The sequence below is a fragment of the Mixophyes fleayi genome, chromosome 4, assembly GCF_038048845.1.
Source record: "Mixophyes fleayi isolate aMixFle1 chromosome 4, aMixFle1.hap1, whole genome shotgun sequence".
NCBI classification, from domain to species: domain Eukaryota; kingdom Metazoa; phylum Chordata; class Amphibia; order Anura; family Limnodynastidae; genus Mixophyes; species Mixophyes fleayi.
The window spans coordinates 174,346,773-174,371,875 of record NC_134405.1 but is presented as its reverse complement, the minus strand read 5'-3'; the positions used below and the strand labels follow the sequence as shown (position 1 = coordinate 174,371,875).

General features: G+C 40.5%; 1 protein-coding gene across 1 annotated transcript; it reads right to left on the bottom strand.

Moving 5' to 3' along the window:
* Positions 1–1,748: 1,748 nt before the first annotated feature.
* Positions 1,749–11,089, bottom strand: LOC142150778 (uncharacterized). Its single transcript, XM_075205969.1, has 4 exons — positions 10,868–11,089; positions 10,298–10,381; positions 9,205–9,820; positions 1,749–1,842 (listed from the first exon to the last, which is right to left on the bottom strand). The coding sequence occupies exons 1-4, from the start codon at positions 11,028–11,030 to the stop codon at positions 1,749–1,751; spliced, it is 957 nt and encodes a 318-aa protein (XP_075062070.1). The 5' UTR covers positions 11,031–11,089.
* Between the last annotated feature and the right edge of the window lie 14,014 nt (positions 11,090–25,103).

Below are 25,103 nucleotides of genomic sequence, written 5' to 3'. Positions count from 1 at the left end.
TTTAGCTTTTCACAAAAATAGTCTTCGATTGGGAAGACCATCATCAAAATTAGCTGAAAAGTTTACATTCATAATGCTGCAATATTGAAAAATGTATTTCTTTATTCCATCATAATTAAAAACATTAAATTTAGGCATATCAAATTTGAGGCATAAACTGGTAAAATATATGTAGTTTAAAAAACTGAAATATGGTTAAAGTTATCATAAATTTAATAACTAATGTATTAATGTTTTATACCATCTACGTTTATTGAAATATCTATTATGAACAATATAACACAATCACGCTGATCTATGAGTAACATTTTCCTTATCCCCAGAATTTTCATGTGCTAATTTTTTCTCTAACGTCTCATTTATTATTGTATATGTGTATTATTATTATTATTATTATTATTATTATTATTATTATTATTATTATCATCATCATCATCTTTATTTATAAAGTGGCAACATATTATACAGCATTGTATATTGAAAGGATCAGGATACAAACCAATTGTGTGCAATTATATGAAACAGAAGGTAAACATGTCCAAATCAGCCTACAATCCAAGAGGTAAGGCAGAAGCATTGTTAGCCACCAATATTAAAGCAGCCTGGTGACAAATTTAGATAATAACAATATCAGGGTTAATCATTGGAAAAAGGACATGCCTACACACAGAAATTTAAATGATTTAAGTATGCAATGATAAAACAGGTATATTTCTATAGACATGTGTAGTTTCTGTCCTGTTTTCCCCTTGTTGTGTTTCAGTTGTATTAAAGGTGCATTTAATTATGTTTAAGAAATTAAGAGGGTTGCAGTAATTTTTATAAATTGTTGGGTACAGCATATATATACAGTATATATATATATATATATATATATATATATATATATATATATATATATATATAACTTTATAAAGTACCAACACACAGTGTACATGTAGAAAGCAAAAGTAGGCCAAAATAGGTGACATCTTTGACAACTGGAGGGGGCTGCTTGGTGGTTCCAGCCATTACACAGAAGAACGTACAAAAAAAAAGTAAAAAAGGGAAATAAAGTACACATTCAATTGGGTGGCCTGAACTGTATCAAAATATTAAATACCAAACCATTGAATGACATATCTGAGTGTGAGGTCTATTTTCTGTAATGTAATAAGGAATGGAGGGAGAGGGACATGGGGGGCTTGACTGAGACAAGACATGGGTCTCCCGGCGGCCAGCCTTTCTCTATTTGAGTAAAACAGAATCAGCATTTAGCATCAAATTTGCTAGATTACAAAAAGAGGGATGAAGTATCCTGAGGGTAAGAGCTGGTGTCGTGTGAATTGGAGGGCCTATTATATATAAACCAATTGCACCAGATTTAAGAGAATTTGTGGAATTTATTGTTTAGGTATGCCAAAATTGTTTCCATTGGTGCTAGGAACCAAATTTTATTTATGAAGTGCTGTCTAGATGGAGGGGGGGGGAGGGTCTGATTTTTTCCAATCTTAGCCACTAGGCATCTGGCAGCATTAAGGATTTGTATGGACAGCTTCTCTGCATAGCTATCAAGAGCCTCTAGTGGAGGGCCCAAAAGGAAGGACCAATCTTTGGGCAGATGTGAAGGAACGATCCCTGTTCGCCTCATCCTGACCAACATAGATCAGATGTGGTCCCATATATTGTTTTCAACCTAGTCAGGACAAGGTACAACTTGAAATAGATTTTACAATTATTTTCTTTCACTAGAGAGGAGGTAGACGACCTCAAGAACCACTCTCTGATTGTTGACCAGGTGTCCTCATCTGGTGGCCTTCCCAAGTTGGCTTCCCACTTAAGTTTGTGGGATGGGCAGTTGGTCTGTTTAGAAAGGACAAGGAGGTTATATAAGTTGCAAATAATACCTCTCTGAAGAGGATCTCTGACACAAATAGATTCTAGTGGGGTCAGCCCTCTCGTAACACAGGTTTTGATAGGGATTCGACATAATGTTTAACCTGGAGGTATGTGAAAGGGCTGATCGATGGGAAATCAAACTTTTCTTTTAGGGACACCAGTGGAATACAATGACCAGACTCAAGTACATCTCTAATCAACTTTATGCCTCACATGTGCCAGGATTGAAAACGATAGTGACATTGCCCTAGTGAAAAAGCAGTGGTATCCCAGAGAGGCACTATGGGAGAGGGTATTGTCGTGGTTTTAAAATGCAATCTACAATAGTCTCAAATGTGAGAAGTAAAGGAAGTGACAGGATGAGCTTTCATAGTTCTAGGTCTATTGCTATCTGGCATCCCCAATGTCGAACCCAAGAAAGACACCTTGCAAGTGAAGCATTTCAGATCTATCCACCGTGGACCAACTTCCCCTGAGAACCATGCCCCGTCCTGGCCCAGGTGGATAGCATTATAATAAAGGTTAATATCTGGAAATCCCCTACCTCCATTATGTGTAGCTCTACGCAAAGTCGCAAACCTGGTACGTGGGCGTTTGTGACACCAGACAAATTGGGAGAACCAGTGTTGCAACTGTAGCAAGGTAGATTTGGGTATCTTCACTGGAAGTGTTTTAAATAGATAGAGTAAGTGGGGTAATATGTTCATTTTAAGGGAGACAATCCTACCCAGCCAGGAAATAATATTTTTTTTCCATCTGAGCAGATCCAGCTTGATTGTGTTAATAATATGTAGGAAGTTTGTGGAGTACAAAGTATTTGGAAGTAATATAAACTCTCAAGTATTTTTATTTGGAGTGCTGCCAAAAAAATGTAAAGTTAGTCCTAAGTAAATCCAGGGTAGGAGGTGGAAGATGAAGTGCAAGGGCCTTATTCTTGGAAAAGTTAACTTTATACCCCGAGAGAGAGCTGTAGTCAGCGAGGACATTGAATAAGATTTGGATGGAAATATGAAGTGAGGTCAGTGTAACTAATATAACATCTGCAAATAAACTGAGTTTATACTCGTCAGACCCAACTGCAACACCTTTAATATCAGGGGTGTCGAAGTCGTATAATTGGACGAACGAAAGTATATTGGTTAATACTGTTTTGCCGTGCGATTGCGATGCGTACGCCACGTAACACAGATCCGTACGCCACCTAACACAGCACGTGGTGTGATCGCACGGTAAAATACACACACTAGCAGTACAACATTTAGTTATCTATATAATTCATATTCATATTGGTTCCGTTACACTGTAATTTATGAGCAGATAGTATTTGGTTTATTATTAGATTATATAATATGATTATATGCACATTTTAGTATTATTAAAGGTTTAGGTTATAGGAAAGGTGTCATGTCTGATATCATATTGATCCCCTATTCATCAGCAGCTGTCCGGTGCAGTCGGCGAAGAGATCGCACATTGCATACTTTAGTTATTGATATTAGGGAATAAACCTTTGTATGATGCTGGCTATGAAAGGAGCAGACCCCCTGGAGAGACGACCCCCACCTTTGGATTCCTTAGATTGAATCAGCCTATGACCTGTTTACCCTGGAGCCACCCTTTGTCTGGACCTATAGAAACAATCTACTTCATCTCTATTGTTCTCTGTAACACTGAATGTGTATATATGATCATAGTCGGGCACCCAGTCTGCAGTCAACTCTGACACAGTATTCTAAGCAGATATACTGTCCATTGGGTTCCATGGATGCGCAGTGAATGCATGCAATAAGAGCACGGTATGTATGTATCTTTTGGTATTGGCTGTGCTGTACTGTACTGTATTATATTACAATCATGTATTGAACTTTTTACATCTGCTAAAATAAATCACGTTGTGCGTTAGAAACACAATACAATCGCTTGGGCAATGCTATTTGAAAACGATAGAATTACTTTAATAATTTGGGGGCTCGTGAGTTTAGGAGGTTACGTCATCTGAAAGTACGCAACGCTTGCGGATTTCGGTTGCTCAACAAAGGGTGGATATTAACGGACGCGTCTCATACGGGAAAGAACGCAATGTGTTCAAAACCTGTTGTTCATTTTGTGTTGAGAAGCCGAATGTCCGCAGTTGCATAAACTGAAGGAACGCTAACTAGAATCTAGGGACAAGAAAGAAAAATGTTTCTTTTTATTGTCGTTTTACGTTTTAAAGTGTATTGCATTGCATAGGGTATGTGTACTTCCTGCCTTGCGTATGTGAACTTCCGCTAATATTGCCACGGGGTTGAACAATCGTTTTGATAGTTATTATATATGCATAGTATAATTACTTGTGAAAGCCTCTGAGAGCCTCTTACTATTGTTGGGAACTTTTAATTTTCTGCGCAGAAAAGGTGTATAGTGTGTGATTTTGTAACATAGATACACTGTTTTATTGTGGATTGTGCTCAGTTGCTGTCTGACAAGGCGGGTTGCCCAACTGAAGGCCAGTATACGGGGCAGGTATACCGAATGCGAAAACAGGGTTTTCGCAAAGCGCCACCAATAGATCGCAAAGTTTACTGCTAATAAGTATCAGTAGGCGGTGCGATCTAACCGCATGGTAAAAACAACCGTGAGTGTAAAATTGGAAGTGCAGCTAAGAGGAATTATGTTGGAAAGGATGGTTGATTGTATCAACTTGGTGTTACCAGTTATAATAAACTCAGCAGATTTTTGTGGTTGAGCCAGGGTATCGAGGAGCTGATAGCCCTTGGTGCCCACAGTGATATTTCTGTGTTAGGGATTCTTGTTCGGAACAAGAGTAAGCGAGTGGTCGCGCCTATTTGGAAATACGTCCACCGGGCATTAGAGATCTCTAGAGGTGATTGTAGCAACAGGGTTGAAATTGTTTGCTGGAAGGAACAGAGTATTGAGGTATATCTGTGTTCCACAAACAACAGGGGTATTATTTGGTGGAAGGAACAGAGCATTGCGGTGTATCTGTGTTCCACATAAAAGAGTATTGTTGGCCGGAAAGAACAGAGCATTGCAGTGTGTCTGTGTTCCGTGCTGAAGGTATTGTTCAACGTGGGTGCTAAGCATACGCTAGAGATGGCCAATGTACTGCCTAAAGAAGGCCTTATTGATTCAACGAGATTTCTCATGTGTAAAAAAATATGGTGCATACGCAACTGTGTATTGTGACACGTGGGTCGAAATGACCAAAGATTGTGATAGGCCTTTCCCAACAATAGGGAGTTTTAATACAGAGGTACTAAATAACGTAAAAGATAAAGTACGGTTGATTAAGTCAACGAAAGTGAGAAATGCACATAATGATTGTTTAAAATCAGGGCAAATGGAAGGTAACACGTGGCAGAGCAGCGAATGCACAGCGGAAGTGAGTGTGGCGAAAAACACGTGTTCAGCGGAAGTAAGCGTACCGGAAACAAGCATTCCTGAAGTGTGCATTGCTAAGCGTGGCGAACTGAGCGCAAACACGCCCCCGACAAATTCGGTCGGGGCGGAAAGTACTGCCAATCCCAAAAATGTAAAAACTGTAACTAGTAACTTGTATGTTGTTTTAAGTAATGTTAAAAGTAATGCTTCAGGACAAAGAAAAGGAACGATCCCACCAGCAGGGGCAGCGGCTGAAAGTGGTGAGAATAATGTAAAGGTTAACACAGGGGAAGACATCCATTGTACTGCAGCAGCAATTTCAGCAACTAGTTATAGTGATTTGGTAGACTTACATCCTGTCTGCACAACAACAGTTCCCAATGGGAAAGCGGACAGAGATGGTGATGTTCCCTTAAAACATGTAGCAAAGCATGATCCATGCACTAGGTCTGAAACATTTTCAATTTTGTCTGATTTCCCTTATCCTAGGAAAGATTTGACCAAATGTCAGCAGTTTATTAGATGTTATGGTAATGTGTACGAGCCAATTAATAACGATTGGCGAGTATTATTGAAGACCTGTCTTCCTCTCAATACTGATATACAAAAGTTCATTAAGTATTGTATGTTGGAGGAGGATGAATTCTTAACCGAGGATGATAATCAGGACAATATTAGACACATAATCACACAGTTGGCCATATATTTTCCAGTGATAGTGGACTGGAGTAAAATTTTTACTATCAGGCAAGAGGATAGTGAAAATGCAACAGACTATTTTTGCAGGGCTCTGATAGAGATGGCCAAATATACTGGGGTATCAGACATAAAAGATAATGTATACTACAGGGAGGTTGCTATTTCAGTTCTAATGGATGGCCTCAGGGAACACTAAAAAGAAGGGTGCAGACTTCATTACCATACTGGAGAGGAATCACTGTAAGTGCTCTCAGGGAGTCAGCTATAGGACATGATAGAAGCATGAATAAACAGAAAGAGACACTAAGTGATAGGGTAATGATGGTAAGTATCCCAGCATTAGAGGGACTGCACACACGACCACTGTGTAATAACACCTGGGTTAAAGAAAAGAAACAACATGAATTGAGGAAGTGTTTTCAATGCAATAAAATAGGACACCTAGCAAAACATTGTGCAGACATGACAGGGACGTGTTTTTACTGCCGTAAGAAGGGACACATGAGTAGGAACTGTGTAGAGAGAAGAATGGATACCTGGGTTGGAAATCACATAGACATCCACAAAGGAGGCGTACACTTCTCTCAGATGTTCCCCAACAATTGATTGCACACCCTGTAACAACTAATACTTTGGGGGAGAACTATAGCCAACTCTAGAGTACAGGTCTGACCTGTAGTCCTACAACCAGACAAGGTAAAGGTTAAAACTGTGGTAAGTATTAATGTGCAAGTTTAGAAAAAAAAATGATTTAAAAGGTAATCTTTGTTGATTTTGCTTGTTTTGTTTTATGTTGTAAAATGCTTGTTTTCCTAATCGCTGGCGGAGGGAAAAGAATGGAAATGTTTGTTTTGTTTGCTGTTTTGAGATAATTATCTTGTTTCCCTCTTACAGATAAAGGGTACACAAAAGAAATATAGACTTAGGGCTAGATTTACTATCAGGCGTGTTTGTAAATCCGCCGACTTTCGGCGGATTTGGCGGCGGTTTAGCCATCGCCGGATTTACTAAGGCTAAACCCGCCGTCCAAACGGGCAAAAATGATGTTTCCAAACCCGCCTCTGTATACATCGCCATGACGGTTTCAACAATGTTCAACATACAAACAGCCGGATTTACTATTAGGGGGTTTATAAAGCCGCCGGAAAACCGCCATTCAAAAGACCAAAATGAAAGCGCTGCTTGTGAGCGGCGTGATGGTTCAAACAGTGTGCTGTTTCAGGTATTTTGCCAATCAGACCATAAGAGAAAGGCCTATTTCATGTCCAATGATTGCTCCATTAGGACTGTGTATAGAAAATGGGCAAAGTGTCATGAAATTTCAGGCTACTGTTTTTTTTTTTTTCCATTATTTTTTCACCCAGTATGATTGCATAGTAAAATCTCATTTCACCTTTCCTTTTCTAGTTGTTTTGTACTTTCCAAAAAACCACTAGAATACTGTTGCCTCAAAGAAACTAGGATGGGAATTGTTGCATTACATAGTTAACCCTTATTTTAATGCTAATGCAATCCACATGTGAAAAATGTTTTTTCTGCCTGAAGCAATCACAGACAATCACCGTCTATTGCCCAGCAGTTAATCATGCTGCTTACAAAAAGGGCCCCTCATTATTTGGCAGGTGTGGGTTTGTTGGAGAATGGCTTTTGCAGGTAATGTGGTGCATTCTTGCCAGTGTATGTTTGCAGCTTTTTACCTGATGGAGGCAGAAAGGCGCCAGGAGGAGGAGGATGAACAGCAGTTGGCATCTGTTCCGCGGAGCCTGCAAAGACCCCGCACTCCACGTGCATTTTCAGTGCGTTTGAATCTGGAGTCTTTGGCTGATGTGGAGGTAGTACAAATGTTTCGCCTCAATCGTACTAACCTCATGGCACTGTATGAGCAAGTGAAGGATGATTTGGAGCCTACAACCAGCCGCTCTAATGCAGTGTCAGGACTACACAAACTACTGTGTGCAGTTCACTTTTTGGCAACAGGTTCCTTTCAATCTGTGTCCTCCAGAGTGATTGGCATAACGCAGCCGACATTTTCAAGGCATTTTGGACAGGTTTTAGGTGCCCTTAAAAGAGTGTGCCCTAGCTATATCAGCTTCCCCAGCCAGGAGTCACAGTGGCATGAGCTCAAGGGAGCTTTCTATAGGGTCGCAGGTATCCCTAATGTAATGGGTGCAATAGATTGCACTCATATTGCCCTGAGACCACCTCACCACAGGGCAGAGGTTTTTGTTAATCGCCATCATTACCACTCCCTGAATGTGCAGGTTGTCTGCGATGCTAACCAGCGTATATTGAGTGTTGTTGCAGGCTATCCTGGGTCATGTCATGATGCCTTTATCCTGAGACAGTCTACCCTTTATGCCAAATTTGAAAGTGGTGAAATGCCGGAGGGATGGCTTTTGGGTATGTACTTTGCATGTTTTATATATCCCTTATCCTTGCTCAAATGGACTCACATATGCTAACTGCTGTACAACATGCTCAAAGTAAATGGGAGCTAACATTTTACTTTTATTGCAGGAGATTCAGGATATGGGTGTCGCTCCTGGCTCATGACTCCTCTGCTGCATCCTCAGACTCCTGCACAGCACCAATACAATGAGGCACACATAACCACTAGAGGTATCATAGAACGTACGTTTGGACTCTTGAAAACCAGGTTCAGGTGCCTTGATAAATCTGGTGGGGTGCTTATGTATGCACCTGAAAAGGTATCTGAGATTGTCCTGGCTTGCTGTCTGCTGCATAACCTGGCTTTACATCAACTTACCCCACCGATTATTGCAGTAGACAGTGAAGAAGAAGGGGTACGTGTCACATCTGGTGATGTGCAGAGCACAGAGGGCGGAAGGGAGATTAGAGACCGTCTAATTACAAACTACTTTACGTGTAAGTACATAGTATGAAAAACATTTTTTGCTACAAAATGTGTTTTATGTGAGTGCAATTTTAGTATTTTATTTTAAATGTTTTGTAAATTGGAACCTTTAAAAACAGGATAGTGTGTACTCCTCATGTGGTAAATATGAACATCCCTGGAATGTGACAGTCAGAGGTCAATGTTTAAGTGAAATTAGTGCATAGTTGTTAAAAAATCAGTATACTCTTGTTTAATGTGCAGAAAAGAAAGACTGACACAATAGAAATTTAACTGCATTTATTGCAGAACACAATAAATAATAACGTATAATGGTTATAGAAACTTGACAAAACATTAATCAATAAGAAACATTGTGCTAGCGTTGCCTTTTTGCAGGCATATCACTATGCTTGGTGGCACTCTCTCCCCTCCCTCGCCCACCCCTGGTGCGAGCACCTCTCCTTGGAGGAGTACTCTGTAGAGATGTGGTAGGAGTACTAGCGGCACTGGTGGAGGCCGATGAAAAAGGGGCCGGCAAGCGGGCAATCAGTTCCTGCTGGAGTTGGCCTGCCAGCCGGATAACATTGGCATTCCCCTCGCGAATGGAGGAATGCATGGCGTCCACAGACCCAGACATTTGGGCCAGCTGCACATTTGTCTGCTCCAAAGCGCTTGCCAGCCGGTTTATTGCAGCAGGGATTTGGCTCGTGGAGCGGTGTATTCGCCTCAACTGGGCCGCAATTTGTGACATGTGCCCAGTTTGCCTGTCCATGAACAATGTCTGTTGCTGCTGGAATGCGCCAATAGACAGCGCCATTTCTCTGGCTGGGTCCATAGTTTCAGGTGCAGGTTGGTGGTGTGATGGTTCAGCAGGGCCAGGTGAAACTTCCTGGAGGCCAGACACAGGGGCATCCACTGTTACCAGGGTGATGGTCGTTTGATCCTCTGGCTCAGGGGACATTTCCAATGACTCCGCCTGAGGTGGCTGGTATGAAGAGGGCCCTGTGTATGAAAAATGACGGTAAGTATATAGTATATAATAAGTTTGTATATTGCATTCTGAACACTGGATAGGAAAGAATATTCTTTAGCAACTACAGATTCTTTCACAATGTTTGCATTCCTGATTTCTAGTCCTATGCTACCTGCTTACGGATGCACTTATTATCCTTTTAATACCCATTATCATTTGGACTGTGTAGTACATGCTGGGTTATTTTGACTAAACTACATGCTATAAAAAGTGGAGATGTTGCCTATAGCAACCAATCAGATTTTAGCTGTCATTTTGTTGAATGCAATAAATAAAGTAAAGGTATATTCTGATGGGTTACTATAGGCAACATATCAGTTTAGTAAAATGTAGCCCAAACTTCTCATTGCAAACAATTAAAAAAAAAATTAAAAAAAATTGACAGCAACATTTGCACAGAAAATCAATTAACTCCATTATTTCTATCCTAAACAGAAATCACGCACCTGCTTGCTCGTCTGTGCCCGAATCTCTCGCTGAAGGTGGAGGTGTAGGTCTGGCACTGGGACTGAACTGCGGTCCTGGCGAATCTGGATGTATTAGAAAAAGCATACAATGTATTTCCATAAAAAACAATTTCCAAATATACTGTTTATTGCACAAATGTGTTTGCAATTTTTTTTTTTTGCTATGAGAAAAAAAAAACCTTTACAAACTATTAGAGTCAAAAATACACTTTGAAAAACAATCAAAAAAAAAAAAACAAATAAGAAAAAACGTTTGCACAGAGATAAGAGGTTTTAAAAAGAGAAAAGCAGTTTTAAAAAGAAAAAAGCAGTTTTAAAAAGAAAAAAGCAGTTTTAAAAAGAAAAAAGGAGTTTTAAAAAGAAAAAAGCAGTTTTAAAAAGAAAAAAGCAGTTTTAAAAAGAAAAAAGGAGTTTTAAAAAGAAAAAAGGAGTTTTAAAAAGAAAAAAGCAGTTTTAAAAAGAAAAAATGAGTTTTAAAAAGAAAAAAGCAGTTTTAAAAAGAAAAAAACATTTAAAATACTGTTAGGGTAAAAAAACCAAATAACTCACCAACTACTTGGCCAAAAGAGGGCGAATCGGTGTCCTGCACATTTATGCCCTCTACAATTTCAGCCGGCATTATCTGGCGCAGCTCCTCCTCGTACGTGGTGTACTCCATACGAAGTGGGGGGCCACCACCCGTGCGCCTTGTCGACCTCCTTTCCTGGGCCATCTTCTCTTTAAGCCTCCTCTTAATATCAGAGAAGCGCTTGCGGCAGTGTGCCACTGTCCGCTTCAGTGGGCCCACCGCGTTCACGGCATCACAGACTCTCCCCCACAGTTGGTGACGCCGCCTTAGAGGAGTCCGGGCTGCCAGGTTCCCTAGGATGACCTCGTAGCAGGGAATGATGTTGTGCACCAACACACAATTCTCATCATGTGAGAAGCGCACATTCCTCCCTGTCTTGGTCTTCCTGCCCTGTCCTGTCTCCTCAACCTCTCCCTCTCCCTCCTCTGATCCCTCAACCTCCATCTCCCTCTCCTCAGCCTGTTCTCCCCTCCTATCTCTGGACATTTTTACCCAGAAGACAGAAAAACACAAAACACTGAAGGACTTACAAACACAAAGAACAAACTACACTACCTACAGACACACTCTCCACACAGTCACACACAAGTAACACAGACAGAGGACAAGTCAAATACAAAAAATACAAGACAGAAAATAAATGAGAAAATAAATGTACAAAACAGGAAAAAACCACAGGACTACTCACACTTCAATCAGATATCGCTCCACCAATCCACCAAACACCAACTCTCAGCAAACCACTATCCTCCAAACTCCTCTCACAAAACTCCTCTAAACCCTATCAGAGAAAAAAGTGTCAGGCCAGTGGTTAATATAGGGCTTGTGATGTCAAATCTCCTGAGTTTGAAAATAGCCAATAGTAACAGGCCAGGAGACAGGTGTAATTTTCAAAAAAACCGCCTTTACACAAAAGCGCCGTCATTTAAAGCAAAAGCGCCATGTTCTATTCAAAGCCACCGGCGGCTTTGAGCATTACATCCCGCCGTTACATCGCCGGCGGCTTCAAATTGAAGCTGAAATGCGCCCATTAGTAAATCCGGCTGTTTGCAATGCAAACACGCCGGAAAACCGCCGCGATGCATGGCGGTTTGAAGCCGCCATGCATCACGCCTGATAGTAAATCTAGCCCTTAGTGTTTACAAGGGTGGGATAGAGAAATAGGAAAAATCACTCTTGAAAGACAAAGTAACAATAGACAATTGGAACACTCTTTGTTTTAAGCTGCAGTGTCTCATGATAATTTGTTTGGCTGAGAATCATTATCCAACAATGAAGTATGTACATACTTTGCTCCAAAGTATCGTTTTATGTATCTCAGATGAGTCATCAACAGTTAATTTTTTAATTTCTCTATTATAAGTTAGGAAAGTCCGTTGAAAAGGTATGTAGTTAATGTGATACCGAGTTCTTAATGAACAAATGACGGATGACACTGGATTGCACGGTTAAGACCCCCTAGTCGAGTATGGGGAGGGGTCATAGTTAGCAAATAGCTAAGGGGATTAGTGGAATAAATACAGCCATTTTCCCATAGAGTCCATTCCAGCTGTCATTTCTGTTGTAAAATCTCCCTTTCTGCATGTATGTTTGTATTCAAATCTTTGTATTATTCATTGCTTTCTTATTTTCATTCTTTACACAAATGCTAGTACTCCTCTATCTTTCTCTCTCTTTCTCTCTCTCTCTCTCTCTCTCTCTCTCTTTCTTTTTCTCTCTCTCTCTCTCTCTGCTCTGGTAGAGATAAAATCAGACACAGTCTCATCAATGGGGCTAAGACATTTTTTTTTTTTTTTTTTACATAAGACAAAGTCAGAGATACACACACTAGATTGACATGAGTTACAGAAACAGTCAGGGGTTTTGTTTTCATGTGTATAGAAACTGCTGATTTAAAGCAGAAAGGTTCTGTTGTGGAAATACGATTCATGTTTTATAGATTGCATATCTGTTTCGGTTTTTTTTGTTTTTGTTTTGGTTCATGCCTCCTGTACAAAAATGTGCCTTTATATAAATGCACAAAGGGTGGGGAGGACAGGAGGACAGACAAATGCTAAGCATACAGATATGCATCTCTGTATAGAACATTGGAGTAGGATTTGTGCCACAAGATATGACATAATGTGAAACCCTAGAAAATTTAGAATTTTCGTGTTTTATATTTTTTTACTGTTAGACAGACATGTACTGGGTACTGTTATATTTGAAGAAAGTGTTATAGAAATAGACCCCTTTGTCTTTCTCACTTAGTCAAGTAGCTGAATGTGAGGTACTGAGAAGGGCATGTGAGTTGGCAGAGGGAAAATCAATTGATATACATTGGCCTTCAACATTTTTCTAGTCTAGAGGGCGATGTTGAGGTGACTGAGTAATCTTTTTATAGCAATACCAGCACATGATTAGGACACTACATAGGGGACTTTATACAGTGACACAGTTACCAACTGAAGTAACTGCTAGTAAAGTCCACACTTACACACAACCATACATGGCTGTCACACCAGGGCGAACATAGCTGTCAAATAGACAGCAGGGTTTTATGTGACAGCTAACAAATCTATGTTTTGTTTTGTTTTTTCGTTGTATTGTTTTAGTTTTAAAATGTGAACACACACACACAAACATGCACACATACACATATTGGTTAATATATGAAGATTTGTGTTACCTGAGGAATAAACTGTCTGGAAGGTGAAGAGATGTGGTGAGGAGTCTGGTGGACTCTGGAGAGATGGACAAGGTAAACCAGTAGCTCCCAGAGTGTATCTCCCAGTCCCAGAGGAGGCAGCACATGGTCTGGCTCAGCTGGGTACAGAAGGTATGTGCAAGCTGGTAAGAGTATATTGGGGTGTACCAGATATTTCGTCTCAAGCTAGTAGGACGGCAACGTCCTATCTTGATTAAGAGAATGTCAGGAAAATTATACCAATAGAGCCATCCCATATCCCTCCTGCTGATGGGTTTTCCTCCAGGTAAAACAAATACACGTCATCCAATTACCACCATGCAGGATCCTCAAGTATACACTGGTGTACCAATGAAATATGTCTGGGTAAATATAAGGTATATTGAAATGTGTCCAATGTATTACTGTGTCATACTCAAAGCTTTTGCTATTCAATGTGATAGTCCTAGAGTTATAATAGATGATAGGGGTATTCATGTTATTAATAACCAATGTATAATGTATGAGTAGTGGTAACAAATCACATACTTTCAATTAGCCATAAACCAGTGTGAACATAAAGTAACAGTACTCGGTAGAACGAATTGAATAGAATAAGAGTTGGAACTGGATTGAAGTGACTGATAGCTTCGGCCACTAGTCCTGTCCCGCTACCAAAAGATCACTCCTGGGCAGACTCTTAACCTGTCAGTTTTTGAAATGTTCTTGACCCCTCGTAAGATGAGATTGTAACTGGGAGGCTAGGTTAGACCTTGAGAGAAGGTAAATAGTGAGACAGCAACCGAGAACGTCCAAAACACTGTTTCCTGAAAAGTCCCACTAACTGTCAGGATGTTGGATCGGGAGAGTAAGTTGTGGAGCAATAATTTCTTAGGCTCAGGTTATTTGACAGACAGGTACCAGGTGTAGACTACCAGCATCACGGCTTCAAGGGTAGCAGAGACATACTGGTGCCCATTCCACCCACTGCAGAGGGTCCAACACTCAGAGAAGGGTCCAAGGGCACTCATGAGTCTGTTCTGGAAGGCCTCGAATGCACTTAGTAGCACCTGAGCCAAAGGCTAAGACAGTTGTCCAGCATGACGTTGTAGTTTTCCTGTTTTGTGTTCTCTCATTTCATTCTCTTCTCAGGACGGTCAATTCTTTTAATTATTGGCAGGTGACAGAGGCTGGTTCAGGTAATGATGTTGAGGAATTGGGGATGTCGGAGAAGTTAGTAGCATAATCAGTCCAGCCAATTACTCTATTCAATTCAGGGGTAAAGGAAAATTTGGAAACCTTGGAGCTTGGAGAAAGTGCGAGGGGCTATTGTCTGAGTAGCATTACATCTGTAAGTACGGCGACCCCATGGTTAAAAAGAGGTACACACAGCGATGCCAGTCCAGTAATATTCGGACTTGAGCAGGCATCCTTGAGAATGATTATCATTCTTGGGAGGGTAAGGTTTTAGACCAAACATAGTGCTGGGCGTGCTCTCAGGTGCCTCAGTGATTATATCAAGTAGGATTAGTTCTCTTTCCACTAAATATTCTTGAGGTACCCAAATTATGGGTGGGAGGCTACTAGGGGAAAAGTACAACACCTAGGTCCCTTAGTCTGGAGTCTCCCAATATTAAACCAGAGTATTGGGAGACTGGGAAGAACGAACAGACAATAGCCCGCCCACAAGTGTTGATGAAAAGAACTGATGACATTATTAGAAGAGTGTATATTAACGCGAGCTGAAGGAGATTGTATATGACATTATTGATAGACATAGGATGATGCTATTAATGAACATGAAGTGTTTAAATGTATTCTGAGCTTAAAGACATGCGTTGGACAGATGAACCTGTTAAACTTGAAGAACTGTAGTAGAGTATTCTCTATAACTGATACATGTTCTGTTGTACTCTGTACCTTTCCGAATAATGTATTACGTGTTTTATTGCACCCTTGAAGGGCATACAAAGTGTTATCTCCAAGCTCCAGAAATATACGGTCTATGGTAAAAGAAGAAATTGTTTTGAGGATTAAGACTCTCTATTATGATAACTTGTTTAGAGCTACAAACAGCGTGGTCATACACCAAGGGGGACTTGTATTACATAGCAATGAAACGTGGTACTGAGATCCTGCATATAACATCTTTAAGGTGATAGTTTATTATAATATCAAAGGGTGGACTGTCAAAGTATTTATAATTTGATGAACTAAAGTATATTGGTTAATACTGTTTTGCCGTGCGATTGCGATGCGTACGCCACGAAACACAGATCCGTACGCCAACTAACACAGCGCGCGGTGCGATCGCACGGTAAAACACGCACGCACACACTCGCAGTACAACATTTAGTTATCTATATAATTCATATTCATATTGGTTCCGTTACACTGTAATTTATGAGCAGATAGTATTTGGTTTATTATTAGTTTATATAATATGATTATATGTACATTTTAGTGTTATTAAAGGTTTAGTTTATAGGAAAGGTGTCATGTCTGATATCATATTAATCCCCTATTCATCAGCAGCTTTCCGGTGCAGTCGGCGAAGAGATCGCACATTGCATACTTTAGTTATTGATATTAGGGAATAAATCTTTGTATGATGCTGGCTATGAAAGCAGACCCCCTGGAGAGACGACCCCCACCTTTGGATTCCTTAGATTAAATCAGCCTATGACCTGTTTACCCTGGAGCCACCCTTTGTCTGGACCTATAGAAACAATCTACGTCATCTCTATTGTTCTCTGTAACACTGAATGTGTATATATGATCATAGTCGGGCACCCAGTCTGCAGTCAACTCTGACACAGTATTCTAAGCAGATATACTGTCCATTGGGTCCCATGGATGCGCAGCGAATACATGCAATAAGAGCGCGGTATTTATGTATCTTTTGGTATTGGCTGTGCTGTACTGTACTGTATTATATTACAATCATGTTTTGAACTGTTAACTTTTTACATCTGCTAAAATAAATCACGTTGTGCGTTAGAAACACAATACAATCGCTTGGGCAATGCTTATTTGAAAATGATAGAATTACTTTAATAGGGGAGAGACGTATCCTTGCCGCCAAGGGCTCTATCACAAGAGCAAAAATCAGCGGTGATAATAGTTATCCCTGTCGGGTGCCATTTAACATCGGGAGTAAGGAAGAGAGTACTCCATTTACCGAGACCCTCGCTAAGGAACTAGTATAAAGGGCCTGAATCCCATGCAAGAAGTTACCACCAAATTCAAACTTTGTAAGAGTTTCCAGCATGAATGACCAGCTGATTCGGTCAAAGACCTTCTCTGCACCTAAAGAGAGCACAATGGCCGGGGTTTTGGAGGTGTTAATACAGTGCATAAGATCGATGGTATGTCTATTATTTTTGAGTGCTTGTGTGCCCGGTATGAAACCGACTTGATTTTTATGAATTAGCTGAGGTAACTGCATTAAGACACTCCGCCAGTGCCTTCACATATATTTTAACGTCTGTGTTCAAGAGTGAGATGGGTCTGTAATTAACACAATCTGAGGGATATTTGCTCTCTTTAGGAATAGCAATAATTCTAGCTTCATGATCTCCCTTGGAGAAGGATGTACCTCTCAGCACGCTATTAAACACATCGGTAAGATAAGGCGAATGCAAGGCATTAAATGTTTTATAGTACATGGCAGTAAAGCCGTCGGGCCAGGAGCATTATTTAGTTTTAGGCTTTTTATGATGCTGGAAATTTCTTGTGTGATAAAATCATCACTCAGCACCTCAAGCACGCAAGGTAGGAGTCAGGGCATGTGGCATTAGGACAAGAGTCCCTGTGGTGAAACGAGGTATTAATATCACCCTAACCAGACTGTCTCTCGTTTCTCACAAAATGTGGATTATAGCATGTACTTTTTATAGCCTTTGCTTTTGTTCGACAGCTCAACAGAATACCATTGCAGTGTCTAATTACATGTGGTTAAGGGGACATTGTAGCTCATTGTAAATATGTATATTGTTTATTGTATCTTGTTGATATTGCATGGAAGCTGCTAGTCATTGTCCTTAAAGTGAAGCCAGGTGGGTTATGGGTAAGGATCAGATTGCAGGATACAGGTGAGGGGGAAGGCCAATTAGTATCCATTGTTCTCAAAATGACTAGTTAGGACATTTTGTCTATAGTCCAGCAAGGGACTATCTGTGGAAGTACAGCTCATCTCCTTTCCCCCTCCAACCTCCTGATACAGCACCCACCAATGGTTAAGAAGGATAGACCCAGGGGTTTGCCCACGGCGGGGAAAATGTTGTGGAACTTAGACCCTAGATATAAGGAGCCACTCTAGTGGGGAAGGTTATTCATTCTGGGACTGGAAGCTGCAGGGTGGCTGGTTGAGAGTTGCCATTCTCTACCAGTGATATACATCGGCAGATCCACGGGTCGTCAAGTCTGGACAGCCAGGTGACTGTCACTTATTAAGCTAGTGGAGTAAGGGACAAATAATGTGGTAAACCTGCCTGGCATTTATTTTCTGTGTGTATATAATAACCTAGTGATTGTTTTTGTTACAATAAATGTATTGTTTTACTTTCTCACTGCATTTGCCTGAGTGACTGAGAGCCCTAGAAGGTACAGGGTAGACTTCTCTGGCATAGGAAGGCACCCGTTGGTTGCCAGCCAGAGTGAAGTGGGTAGAATTGGGCCAAAAAACCCGGTATCTTCACATTTTGGTGGCAAGCAGTGGATCACTTAGTCCCAGGTACTCTCTGGGTAAAACTGAAGGGGAACTGTATTGTGATACATTCCAGGGCTCTGTAAAACAGTTAGCACTAGAAGCCAGTTACCACATTATCGTGAACTTACTTCTAAAGGCTTTAAGGTAGAAAATGTCACGAAAAGCGTTGTGGGCTTTAGGTGAGGGAAGATATTGCCTAACTGCCGATTTGATAAGGGACGATGCACCCCACCAGTGGAGAGCGTAAGATGGAATTGTGTCTCAAAGAGGGTAAATCACAGTGAGGTCATCCCTGGAAGTAAAATGGGTGTGAGCTCTGGAAAGAAGAGAGCAGATCACAGCCCAGTTTTGAAAAAGTTCCCCAAGGAAAGGATAAAACAGTCCAGTGCAAACAGGAGAAAGGTTTTCTGGGATGAAGGACTGTGGCAGTGTCTGCAGGATGGGAATATGGATGTGTTGTACCACCCCACCACAATGCAGCACATTTTGGATTTTTGGAATGAGGAGTGCCCAAAGATTATTATGTAGAAAGGAGCCAGCCTACAGGGGAAATTGGACAACCTGTTTGATGTGTTCCTAATGTTGAAAGAGGAAGCAAGTGACTGGAATTTTCGGGATGAACCAGAATGGGATGATTTTACAAATTAAGTTATTTATACTATGCAGAATCTTGCCAAGGGAAAATCCAGTTACAACAATAATCAGCAGTATAAACAAGATAAAAATGGACTAATAGAATCTGTCCCATTAGCAGATTCTACAGATCCACTAGAGACAATGAGTATGGAGGAATTGATAGTGGAATGCCAGATCAGGGGTGTACCGCACCTGTACTGCATGCATAGGGATATCCGCAAATGTCTTTTCAAAGATCAGGAGAATCCCATCAATACAAAATTGGGTTAGGTACCTGGGCGCAGAGCAATATGTACATAAAGATATGAAAAGTTAAATACTGTTACGTTTTATTACATAATATGTCATTAACAGGTTCTGGCCAGAACAATAAAAACAATGATGAGGAAAAATATTGAAATATGCAAGGTGTATAATATTCAGCTGCAACAAGGTAAGTCCTGTATTGGTTGCAGATATAACAAGGAGCAAATGTACATTCAGCTGCAAACAAGTATATCTTGTATTAGTTGCAGATATGTCCAAGAGCAATTTTGGTTCTAATGGCTCAAATATTGTGAATGTTGGTAGAAAAGCAATGTCAACTCTTGAATCCTATCAATGCCTTTAGTGTCTGTAGGACATGTATGCTCACTTTAAGTCCTCTCTGAGAACAAATGCAATGTCTGAAACAGAGTTTTGAAGAATCAGAGGACGAGGTACTTTCTGACACTGAAATGTTGCAAGATCAGTGTTAACAAATTAATAATGAAAAATGTTAATTAGAATATCTTTAGTCACATTTTAAAAACAAGGGCTGCTCACTCTGTTAATCAGGGGGAGGTCCATCCCAGTGGATTATAAACAGCTACCCAAGCTACTATCTTGTGGGAGACTGGAGAAGAACAGATTGGTGAGGATGTTGTACATCTGACTACTGAGAAAGGTTTAGGAGAAATCCTCCCATTTGGTGACTTGGATGGAAAAGAGCTACCATGTAAGTACCATGTAGTAGCATCTTCTGATAATTTGCCAGTGTTATTGGCACCTGAGACTGTGTCTGAGTTAGAATAGAATTACAGAAAGGACCAGTAATCCACCTGTTGTGCCTGAAAATGTTTTATCTAATGAAGTAACGCAGGATATTGCATTTGTGCTCTCCAGTTCAAATGATGTACAGCTGTACCCAAATGTGACAGAAGAGAAACATAAACTTGCTCAACATATGATCTCAGCAGAAATCATGATTACAGGCTGTATTACAGAATTAATGGGAGAGGATAAAGGATTTATCATGTGAGGGGCCACTACCATGGGAAAACTACTCCTACACCTTTCCCTATGCAGAATTGGCAGATGAGGAGATGTTGAAAGAGTGGGTGTCTGAGATGGCACCAGCACAGCACAGCAAGATTCACCAGCCACAAAAGCTTTAAAGCATCGCACTCCAGCTCCAAATCTGGGGACTCAGGAACTCATACTAAGGGCCTACACTGGACCATGGACCATCCACTCTAGTTTGCTGCCAGGAGGACAAGAATGGGTCCAATAGATCCAAATTCAGAAGGGTAATATGAAATATAAGGCTACAGAGTGTGGGTCCTTTCCCAATTGAGCCACATTTAACTTCGGGAGCTGAGCCTTATATAGAAGGTCCTCCAATAAGTGAGAATGGAGGGTATTAGTATAACGTATAATAGTATTTATGGAACAATTTAATGATTTTCTGTGATTTTGTGAGAAGGGTATTATTAGCATGATCGCGGCGGGCAACTATATGATTCTCAAAACCAAAAAATATTGAGGGTAAAGATTGGGTTATCTTCCAGGGACCACTAGAAACAAAAAGCAATAAAATCTTAAGAACAAGATATAAGGTAATTTGTAGTATGTAATCGGGGAGAGCAGGAAAGAAGATAAAACAATGCTAAATGTTAATAAATCTCAGTATTCTCTCTATTTCTTAGTAAATCACTATAGATTAAATTGTAAAGAATGTTAGAGCAGTGTTGGAGACCTGAATTGAGTCAGTGGAGAACATCGCAAAGGTGAAGATGTCAGTAAGTGAAGTTTAGTTGCCTAGGTATCTTCAAAAATGTAGGTAAGGCCATTCTCCATGAGGCGCAGTTTGACCGTTTGCCATTATCAGCTTGCTATTTACAGATTGGCTAAAATTCCTTCTGTTTCTGTGTGACATGGAGGGATTAATCCTGAAAAATTTGAATCTTGTGTTCGTCTATTACTAAGATTTTCATCTTTCTATACGCAGCTAAGAGTTTTTCTTTAGTTCTACAGTCCAAAAATTTTGGATCACTGGCGGTCTATTTGGGTTAGTGTCTCAATTAGGCCCCATGCAGTGAGCTCTTTCAATTTGGGGCAACTCTGGTTCCCCTTGTAGACTGAGGGCTGAGATTAAGTCATGAGACTAAAATTGTAACAGGGCCACATCCTTAATATGTTCTCGGACACCTATGAACCAAAGATTATTTCTACAGTTCCTGATTTCCAAATAGACAAGTTTTTCAGAGATTTGCAAAACATGTTTGTATTGGACCTCAGTTGTATTTTGTCAGGAGAAGAGGGAGTCCTCCGCATCGCTAGTGCATTTCTCCAGTAAAAAGAGTTTGGTAGAGTGTTCAGCAAGTTTCTGGTGAATGGAGTCAATGGAAGTCTGGAGAGATTCCAATTTGGTAACATTATGATTAAGGAGATTTCCTTGGCTTTTTTATCTGGCCGGGGACGGGCCTTTTTGGCTTGCGGGGGCTATCCTCAGACATAGGTGCAAGGGGCTGTGATGGGGCAGGAGAGGTGGGTCCTTTATTCCCAGATCCTTGCTTATGTTTGCCTATTATGGCAGTAACTAATTTAGCTGAGGTCCTTGCCACAGATTGCTTTTTGAGAAGTCTATCCATGCCCTAATGGGCCACTAGGAAGAAAATATTTTGACTGAAAGACAGTCAAACAACAGTAATTGGAGAAAATGCATAGAGAAAAAGAAAAGACAAAAAACACAGGTGTTGCTAGTAGAGGTATTGCATATTAGGCATAGAAAACTAGTGTTCTATAAAAGTATTTAAAAAAGTTAATTAATTATAATGGTACTTAGTAATAATACTTGGTTTATCCATTGTGGCTCAAGTATAGAGAGCACTTCCAATATGCAGAGCATTCAAGTAACAGTACGATTGTAGTCAGGAACCACAAACCCCAACAGGTGTAATCAGAGTGCACTCCCAAAATTAGCCAGTGGTTTATCTGTTGTAGCTCACATCCAGAGAACACTTTTTTAAGGTTTACAGGTAAAAATAGAGCACACCCTAGATACAGGTAATAGCGCACCACTGTAGGCAGAAACTGCAGTCACCAGCAGGTTGAAGAATAGTTCACTACCAAATGTCACCACCGATCATCAGCAAAAGCCAAGGGGAGAATAAATGGTAGACTGTGTAGCAGTAACTTTTGTGCAGAACAGTAGTACCTTGCCCCGTTTGTAAAAACTCCATAGTAAAAATCAGAGGTGTGCTGTGAGGCTAGCAGGGTAACAAGTCCATGAAGCTATGTGACCCATGATATACAGGGAATACGCCCACAGTAGATGACTGATGGCAGTAAGCCTATAAGCTGGGGGGTTTTCAGTAATAATCAAGTGTAAGCTTGCGAACAGGGCCTTTTTACCTCTACGTATGTATGTATTACTCAGTATTATTTATTACTGTTTGTTCCCAATTGTAAAGCGCTACAGATTTGGCTGGCGCTTTATAAATAAATGTTGATGATGATGATGAAGTGTATACAGGGACGCTCTAATGTCCAAATGCTTAAACCATACAATGGGCGGAATTAATTGTTTCTGGCTCCTAAGTTGGGGGAAGACAGGTAATCTGGCAGCTTGTAGGTTCCTCTATACAAGTTTTTAATAAAAAGCAAAGCCGTTCCAGTAAAAATAGGCAGTTTTATACCAAGTGCTATCCATCAAGTGTCCTTATAACAGTAAAGATGGGATAAGTCCTGGGAAGACGGCAAGCAGGCTCACAAGACCTCCGGCTGGTATCAGAGTGTGGGGTATGGAGTCATTAAGGAGAGGCAGAGGTCTCTTGTTGGGGCAGATCAGCTCCTAGGCATCCCAGCAGGGAGCCAGTTGAGAAATCCGACACCTGGCTCCTGTGCGCGGGATTGACTGCACTCATTCTATGCGCCAAGGCATGCTACACTACTCACCGAAATCCCATGGGTCAAAAGGCTGTACCCATTCGTAGTAAATATGTCCAGAGTCCTACCGGGGAAGCCGATTAGTGGATGATGGCGTTGGGGCACTGGAAGCCACCAATGCCAAAGCCCACCATGACTCTGGCCTTGGGTCTGCATCATTGGCTTGGTGGAAAAACCATCTCTGTAGGCCTTATTAAGAGGGCAGGAATCTGTCGAAGTAAGACGCCATCCGTGCCAACAAAACACCAGGTGCACAAGGTCCATAGTATACGCCACATGGAAGGCTAAGAGTAGGTGGTGAAATAAGTAGCCAAAGTGCCAAAACGGTCTGGATGGCAATCGATGAAGGTGGCAGACACAGATCTCAATTAAAACATGGCCCCACCTACCAGAAGTCAATACTTAATTCTAAAATACCCATGTGAACAGTTTCATGTGAATCATACAGCAATTATATGCCATGCCCAGAAAATGTCTTCTTAATACAATCTATCTTAGCATAGGGAGAAGAATCAGTAGCAGAAAGAAAAAAGTAATAATGCCACTGTATAGGTCATTGGTACGGCTTCATCTAGAATACTATGCTCAATTCTGGAGTCCTTAACTCCAAAAGGATATAAATATATTATAGACTGTACAAAGAAGAGCAACAAAATGGTGCATAGCCTACATCACAAAACTTACCTGGAAAGACTAAAAGATCTTAATATGTATAGTTTGGTGCAGAGAAGGGAATGGGGGGACATGATAGAAACTCTCAAATATATCAATGGTTTTAATAAGGTACATGAGGGAAACGTTCTTGAAAGGAAGAGAAATATTAGAACACAAGGACATGCACTGAAACTGGAGGGAAGTAGGTTCAAAGGAAATTTGAGGAAAAACTACTTCACAGAAAGGGTAGTGGATAAGAGGAATTGCCTCTGATCAGATGTGGTAGAGGCTAATTTAAGCATTCTTGGGATAGACATAAGGATATCATTACAAAGAATAAAGGATCATATAGGGTTTGAGGTTATCATAGGTTAAAAATTAGGCAGACTAGATGGGCCAAGCGGTTCTTATCTGTCAAAAATTTTATGTTTCTATGTTTCCTATAAACTCTGCAAAGTCATGCTAGTTTCCTCCTCCCCTCAGCTTTCTCTGCTGGTTGGGACTATTATTGTGCAGAAGGAAATGTGAGTAGTTTCCCCTCCACCCACCCCTGACCCCATCTATCTCCCCCATGTTTGCCTCACCTTCTGTTTGTGCCCCCCTCTGTGTGTCTGTCTCTGTCTCCCCCTTTGTGTGTGCATCTGTTTTCCCTATGGGCCTGAGTCATTAAGGAAAGTAAGGCAAAAAAGAAGTAAATATTCTCCAGTACAAACCATGTTACAATGCAAGGGGTGCAAATTAGTTTATTATTTTGCACATATCTTAAATACTGGCTGTTTTTTCATCTACGACACAATTACTTGATAGCTTTATTTTTACACTGAAATTTAAAGTTAATCTAGGACATGCCCTGAAACAACTATAAATCTGTCCCCACATTTTAAATTTACTTTTTTCTCCAATGCAACATGGTTTTGCCCAGGTGCAAAGTTACTCCTTTTTATGCTTTGCTCCCCTTAATGAGTCATGCCCTATATGTTAATCTCTCTGAGCATTAAGAAGAGCAAATAAAAAAGGAGTAAGTTTGTTCCTGGAAAAAACCATGTTACAATGCAAGGGGTGCAAATTAGTTAATTATTTTGCACATAGAGAAAATACTAGCTGTTTTTTCATGTAGCAAACAAACAATTAGCTTTATTTTTACACTAAAATTTAAAGTTGTTCTAGGACATGCTCTATCCCAACTATAAATCTCTCCCTAAATTTTAAATCCCCCTCCTCCAATGCAATATGGTTTTGCCAAATTGCAAAGTTACTACTTGTTTATGCTTTGCACTCCTTAATGACTAAGGCCCTCTGTCTCCATTTTTCTGAATACTTTTCTTTATACCTCTGTCCCCCCTCTTTTGTGTTTGTGTTCACC